The sequence below is a fragment of the Poecilia reticulata genome, linkage group LG14 (genome assembly GCF_000633615.1).
Source record: "Poecilia reticulata strain Guanapo linkage group LG14, Guppy_female_1.0+MT, whole genome shotgun sequence".
NCBI classification, from domain to species: domain Eukaryota; kingdom Metazoa; phylum Chordata; class Actinopteri; order Cyprinodontiformes; family Poeciliidae; genus Poecilia; species Poecilia reticulata.
In genome coordinates this window covers 27,388,960-27,396,787 of record NC_024344.1, presented here as the reverse complement: position 1 = coordinate 27,396,787, position 7,828 = coordinate 27,388,960, and the positions used below count along the sequence as shown (strand labels likewise).

The 7,828-nt window shown below is 39.5% G+C and overlaps 1 protein-coding gene across 1 annotated transcript in view; it reads left to right on the top strand.

Annotated features, from left to right (window-relative positions):
- Positions 1-1,180: 1,180 nt before the first annotated feature.
- Positions 1,181-7,828, top strand: part of psmg1 (proteasome (prosome, macropain) assembly chaperone 1) — a 44,673-nt gene continuing 38,025 nt past the window's right edge. Inside the window, exons 1-3 of the mRNA XM_008428672.2 lie at positions 1,181-1,376; positions 4,034-4,137; positions 7,101-7,246. Of these exons, the coding sequence (XP_008426894.1) occupies positions 1,258-1,376; positions 4,034-4,137; positions 7,101-7,246 (369 nt within the window). The 5' untranslated portion in view covers positions 1,181-1,257. The remainder of the gene's footprint in view (positions 1,377-4,033; positions 4,138-7,100; positions 7,247-7,828) is intronic.

The following is a 7,828-nucleotide window of genomic DNA, read 5'->3' as shown; positions in this document are numbered from 1 at the left end:
TATTTCATAACCTTTGGGAAATTAACCTGCTTGTCATATGCCCCTTCTAAAGCTTGCTTAATAAAATTATATTCTAAAATTCCAATGAGAATTGTGAACAGTGAGTTTAATTGTGTCAGTCTTAATTATTGTTGGTTCTCCTAAATATGGTAAAGTTAACATACATGATTCTAGAGAAAGGGTGGTTTTGTGTTTTCCTCTGGTGAGTGTTAAAATAATGACCCTGGGACTTAAATCTAAGTCACTAAAATTAATCTAGCCGTTAACAAGTGCCGTTATTTTAGGAGAGGAGCTACCGTTAGGAGAGGAGCTACCGTTAGGAGAGGAGCTACCGTTAACAGGAGAGGAGCTACCGTTAACAGGAGAGGAGCTACCGTTAACAGGAGTGGTTGTAGGGGTTATGCAGCTGTGAGGGCTACTCAGCTGATTGTTCCTCAACTGTAAAGGGTCATAACTTCTGGATCGAAGGTAGTCAGAGCTAGACGAGTCCTTTCCGACCCCAGTTTAAACAGATAATTCTCCACAAACTATCTCTAGGGTAAGACCCGAGTTATGGGGATTTTCCGGACCTGTTAGACAGAGAACTGGGCCGTAGTGAGTCCGAAGAGTTGTGAGTGGTAGGCGGGACTTACTATTGGGTAGTAACAAACAGCACTCAAATAATAACCAGGTAACAATTAAGTCTTTTCCTCTGCCATTAAGAGTCAGACGCCGAATCACTGTCTTGCAGTAAGATAATGGATAATTATTCTCAAAACCGAGCATGTTTCATGGGACATTTGCTGTAAACGTAATGACAAAATAAATTTAAGTTATGACAAACTTTGTCATAAGGAGTCTGGTTTAAGGGTCGCACATTTTCACAGGTTTTCGTGTACTTAAAGGGGAATAAATGTCCCGATATCGGGTTTTAAGTCCTTTAAGTTAATAGTTGCAGGCTAACATGCACAATCCTGGTTTCATTTAAATTATAGCGTCATGCTATTTTAAATTACGTTTATTTTGATAAGTTCTTTTCCACACTTGTTCAGTGCATCAAAACAATAAGCAAAGCTTACTCAAATCTTACTTTTTCCGTCATAAATTTGAGTTCATGCTTTCAACGTTAATCAGATGAGACAGAACTTTTGTTTTGTACTACTGATGAGTTGAGCTGAGGCTTTTATTTTGAAGGATCCTCGCTTCTTCCGGAGGAAGTTTGTGATTCTTCATGTCTTAGCTAAACTTTCGCTTTGCTCTAACTGAAACGTCTGGATTATGGCCACGTTTTTCGGAGAGGTTTTGTCGGTGTATTCTCGGGCGGTGGAAGAGGACGAAGAGGAGCTCGAAGAAAACGAAGAAGACGAACAAATTCGCAGAGAATTGGAGGAGAAGAGGTGAGAATGGCTAACAGTGTAGCATGAGTGAGGCACAAAATATTGAAAACAATGGGACATCAAGTTTAGTTTAGTATACACAAAAATAATGCATCATATTTAAAGATAAAAATATACTTGGACTCTATGTGCACCTTTGTAACAGTTTCGTCTTGACACTTAAGCCATTGGTGACTTGGTGAGCACCTTTCAGCTAACATGACACATTAGATTCCAGTAGGTGTTCACTTTACCACCCCGTCATCGATGGCGCCATATATTTTATCAATCCATAATAACACTTTTATTAGATATGGTTACGTTTTACAGTTTTTGCCTTGCACCAAGAATGTCTTAGGTCCGAATCCCGTGGGTGGTCCGGTTTTAGAAGATAGATAATATTAAACAAACTTAAAAAAAAAATTCTCTTTTCTATCTTGTATTTTATTTTTTATTTATTTTTGTTTTTTCTTAATTTATTTATGCCTCTAATAATTTGTTCTGGAGAAAAGGGGATTTCTTTAGAGGTCAAATCAACCTATTTTTCGCGTGTTACACAGATTATATAATATACAGATTATTTTCTAGCTGAGAAAAATTTAACAAACCTACTAGCTGTCAGTGACAGTCTTTTTTACACGCTAGTGTAAATAACTCCAGAGATTTGCTTCCTGTAGATTCCCTCCACACAACGAAGTTGAAGTTGGTTTCCAATTATAGCTTCCGATTCTGGAAATGGCTAAAGGGCGATTCCACCTAATTTTTCAACTACCTCCCGCATCTTTAATTGACTCTAGTTTAAAAACTACAACACCTAGACTCTTCTAACCTGGACTGGATTATTCTGCTCTAATAGAAGAATATTTATAACCATGTTTGGGATTTGTGAAACCTTTTTCTGATTGGTGAAACTTAAAAAAAAGGGTAATTTCACCACTTTTGTTTTACATTTTTTTTATCTTGGTCACACTAGAACTTATCTAATTCCAAAACTACAACACCTAGACACGTCAAACCTGGACCAGATTATTTTCAACTAATAGCAGAATATTTAAAACCATGTTTGGAATTCGTGAAACTTTTTTCTGATTTGTGAAACTTCAATTCACTTAACAGAATGCTGCAGATCATTCCTTCCAACAGCCATCACCATCTACAATAACTCTTCGAAGAATTAATGAGTTTCACCAACATTTAATTTCCCATTGGGATTAATAAAGTGGTTTTGAATTAGAATTTAATTTGAATTTGAAAAAAAACTGCATGTAACAAGTGTGAATAGTAATCTGATCTTTAGTGAAGTTTCACAAATCACCTAAAGGTTTCACAAATCACAAACATGGATTAAAATATTCTGCTATTAGAGCAGAATAATCCAGTGCAGTTTTGAAGTGTCTAGGTGTTGTAGTTTTGGAGCTGGAGCAGTTCTAGTGCAACCCAGATGCAAAAAGTGGTAAAATCAACTTTTATTGAAGTTTCACAAATCAGATAAAGTTTCACAAATCACAAACATGGTTCTAAATATTCTGCTATTAGAGCAAAAATAATCCAGTCCAGGTTTGAAGAGTCTAGGTGTTGTAGTTTTTAAATTAGAGTTGATTAAAGATGCGGAAGGTAGTGAAAAATTAGGGTATACTAGGGTATCCCCTTTGTCATAAATGCTGTTTTAACTTAAACAATGTAATATTATCTGGAAGTAATCTGACTAATGGCTCAAGGCTTTGTGCCGACTTCTAAGTGTCAAATAAATGCAACTCAGTCTGATTAAAATAACAATACTAATGCGTGTATGTTGATAACTATAGGGAAAAAAAGATCTGTCATAGCACCCTCAGAAAAATGCCTAGCTCCTCCTTAGCACCTGCAGAAAAAATTTCTGGAGCCGCCACTGTCAGCTAGCCATGCTATCAGGAACGATTGTTTATTTTGATGCAGCCTGCGTTTGACTTTGAATGAATGTTTCCTTTTTACTTGACATTATTTGATATAGGCAGATTTATTTGACTCATGTATAATTTATGATACTGAGAACCTTATTATTCAATATTATTTTACTGATTTTCAGTTGTCCTTTCGACTGAATAGCTGCTGTATTGTACCTACAAGTATTTAGCATGTTTTATGCCTAAATTGGGTGAATTTATTGCCAGATAATTTTTAAATTTTGTCATATTACATAGTAGCATATATGCCTAAAGCAAAAAAATTAAAAGTCAATCCATGTAATTAGCAGAGATCGGCCTCATTTGTGATCAGTATTGGAATTGGCAGCAGAAAACCTGGTCGGAGCACCCCTAGTCAGCAGTAATTATCAGTGATAAAAACAAAGATGATGAAAATGAAAATGGCTGCCACAAAAGTCCCTGCATCACTGTATTTCTTCACAGTGTTATTTACGGGTCATTTACTGCTGGAATGTCTTTAGTGAGTGACATGTTTCTTTTCCTGTTGTGTGAGGGGGCTGAGCTGAAGCACTTTGAATAATTCAAATTAATTCAACAGCACCACGTTCTGCAAAACACTAACAGACTAGTCAGAGGCAGAAAATGAGGCATTACATTTTCAACTCTTAAACAAGGACACTTACTTTGTAATGTAGCTATGTTCTGCTTGCTTTATCTTGCTGTTTTAGTGTTATGTTTGACCTGTAGCAATAAATTTGAGGTCTTTCTTCTCAGAACTGTTCATCTCCATTGGAATCCCGAAGTCTCAGAGTTGTTGAGAGCCGGGAACAAGGTGCAGTGTTCCAGCTTCATCCTGGCTGTGGGACACAATGCTGCCAGTAAGTGAGATCCAGCTGTTAAAACACACACCTGAGACATGTCCATCAAACTGCACAGACAATAACAATAAACACGTGTTTGGAAATGTAAATGATTAGTTTCAGCTAAGAACCTCAAATTATTGTCTGTGTGTAATGGAGTCTGTTGTTGATAAAAATAAATTTAGTGATATATTATCACTAAATAATGGCAAAACAAAATTTGTAATATTTAGTAAAAAGAAAATAAAAAAAAAATATGTCAAACTTAACAGGGTTTCCCCCAGAAAACTTGCTAAGCCCGGTGGTCGAGGCGGTCCACTGGCAGTCCACCGTGTTTTTGTATTAAAAGATGTTAAGTTGACAGGAAATGTAAAAGTATTACTGTTTAATTATATGCTAGGGGAAAAGATCTCCGGTGAAATGCTATTTAAACCCACAACTAGTCAAAAAACAACAAATTTGCACTTCTGTTTAATCCAAATTAAGTCAGCGGCTCCATCAGGCTTTCAGGGGCCCCATAAACGCTAATATTTTAAAACAGACCACAGATACATAAATGTAACACTTGTTTATTTAGATTATCAATGCTGTTAAATTTTATTCAATTGTTTAGGCATACATAAATTAAATGATTTTAAATTGTTTAACATTTAAATACAAGATTTTAAGGAGCTGGCAAGTTTACTTTGTAAAACTTCAAAGAACAATACTCATAGTTACATTGTTTTGTTACCATAGCAACAATCTGATGCTGTAAATTTAATCTTTGAATTTACAAATACAAATGAGTAAACTGCAATTATTAACTTATTGCTTTTTAGGCTGGCCAATTAAACTACTCCCCCTGTCCTAGATTTCACTAAATCTAACACAGAAGCTGTTAAAGGTGCTGATGTTTTAGCAACAAAAGGGGCCCCTAAGTCAGATTCTGCTCAAGGCCTCATACAGCCTTGGACTGGCCCTGTAATCTGATGCACTGCGCAGAGATGCGCAACAAACGGGAGGTTTAATTCAATTCTGCTAATGTGACTTTAGTAGCTCTTTCATTTTGTGTCTGTTGAGTTTTTAATAAGCGTCACAAAAATTATTTTGGTTGGTCGAGTTTATGGGACGAGTTTCTCAGATTTCCGTGCGGCCGCGCATATTAACTCCAAGTAAACAACACATTTGATATGGTTTGATGCATCGTGTAACTGGAAAAATAATAATAAAATAATATAAAATCAGCATGATGAGTGACTCCGAGGAGATTGCGAAAGCTCCTCACAGGGCTGAACCTGCATGGTGAGGTTAGCGCTGCTTGTTATCCACAAACGCTCCGGCCAACCGGGACCACAAACATAAACTTTACAGGGAAGACGGACACAGAGCCACATGCTGGGCAGCGTGTTGAGATGTAAACGCCCCATATAATTGTTCGTTCACAAAGATAAATCATTCTCACCACTCCACAACACGACCTCTGAATTCACTACAATTCATCCATCCATCCATTTTCTTCCGCTTATCCGGGGTTGGGTCGCGGGGGCAGCAGCTTCAGAAGGGAGGCCCAGACTTCCCTCTCCCCAGCCACTTCTTCCAGCTCCTCCGGGGGAATCCCAAGGCGTTCCCAGGCCAGCCGAGAGACATAGTCCCTCCAGCGTGTCCTGGGTCTTCCCCGAGGCCTCCTCCCGGTGGGACGTGCCCGGAACACCTCACCAGGGAGGCGTCCAGGAGGCATCCTGACCAGATGCCCGAGCCTCAACTGGCTCCTCTCGACGTGGAGGAGCAGCGGCTCTACTCTGAGTCCCTCCCGGATGACCGAGCTTCTCACCCTATCTCTAAGGGAGAGCCCAGCCACCCTGCGGAGGAAGCCCATGTCGGCCGCTTGTACCCGTGATCTCGTTCTTTCGGTCATGACCCAAAGCTCATGACCATAGATGAGGGTGGGAACGTAGATCGACCGGTAAATCGAGAGCTTAGCTTTTTGACTCAGCTCTCTCTTCACCACGACAGACGGGTACAGCGCCCGCTTCACAGCAGACGCTGCCCCAATCCGCCTGTCGATCTCCTGCTCCCTTCTTCCCTCATTCGTGAACAAGATCCCCAGATACTTCAACTCCTCCACTTGAGGCAGGACGACCCCCCTGACCTGGAGAAGGCACTCTACCCTTTTCTGGCTCAAGACCATGGAATCGGATTTGGAGGCACTGAGCCTCATCCCGGCCGCTTCACACTCGGCTGCGAACCGCTCCAGTGAGAGCTGCAGATCACGTTCCAATGAAGCCAACAGGACCACATCATCCACAAAAAGCAGAGATGCGATCCTAAGGCCACCAAAACGGATCCCCTCAACACCTCGGCTGCGCCTAGAAATTCTGTCCATAAAAGTAATGAACAGAATCGGTGACAAAGGGCAGCCTTGGCGGAGTCCAACTCTCACCGGAAACGAGCCCAACTTACTGCCGGCAATGCGGACCAGACTCTGACACCGGTCATACAGGGACCTGACAGCCCGTATCAAAGGGCCCGGTACCCCATACTCCCGGAGAACCCCCACAGGGCCTCCCGACTACAATTGAATTCCCGTTTTTTTTAGAAGTTATTGCTAAATCATACAATAAGATTATGAATTTGTCTTAGCTGGAATTCCTTGGAGATATGTTTCAGAAAAATAATTAAGGTTCTGCTGCTTTAATTTTAATGATGATTTATGTACAACAAAGTGAAAGTATAGTAAGTTTGTGCTGGTTATACTTTCACTTTTTCGGTCTACACTTTGTGTTCTTGCCATTGACAGGAATTTAAATATTGTTTATCTATTTCTGTACTAGTTTCGTCTTATTTCTGCCTTGTGTATTTTTTCCTTTTTGACTTGTGTATGGAAAGGTTTAAAATGACCAAAAATAAAGTGTAGGAATCAGAATACGTGACTGAAAGCAAGTCAGGGAAGAACTCCGATGTGAGCTGTTGTTGAATACTGAGAGGATGTGTCTTCACAGGCTTCCTGTCAGCGTACATTCTTGCCTCTGCAAACTGGGATACAGTTGGGCGCGCGGTGGCATGGAATGAGAGGAGCCGGTCTGGAACTGGGCCGAGTGGCGAAGGGTCGGCATGTGTTTTCTACAGACACAAAGACGAGCCAGCAGTAAGTGACACAGCAAGAAAAACAGCATTTCAGAATATCTGCTGTTGATTAACAGCCCAGGAAACGCATCATCACCATGACAAGCTGCTCTTTTTTGTAAGCTTTATGACATATTTGAATGTTTCTATTAAATTAAAACTCACAATAAGTTCAACACTTTCAAGATTTCTGTTCTAATAAGCTTGCATTTGGAATTGAAGGGTTTATCAGTGCTATATGACTGTGGAAAAACACATCTGTCTATCCGTCCATGCTCTTTCAATCCATCTGTCCATCCATCCATTTTTTAAATCTGTCCATCCATTCGTTATTATGAAAGAATCATTTTCACAAGCGGTGGTGCTCTCCATTTGTTGATCCAGAGTCTGTTCCATTAACTATCATAAAATAACAGTTGGAAGGAAACGGTGAGTCAAATCTAGAGGTGTGTATGTTTACATTCTGTCCTTCGTAGACTATGGAAGTAATTATGTGCCATCAGAATTTGAATAAAAAATGCATCTGAAATTTGAATGTTGTATATTTGTTCTTACTTTTTCAATTTAAAAATTAATTCAGAATATATTTTTGACCTAAAAAAAA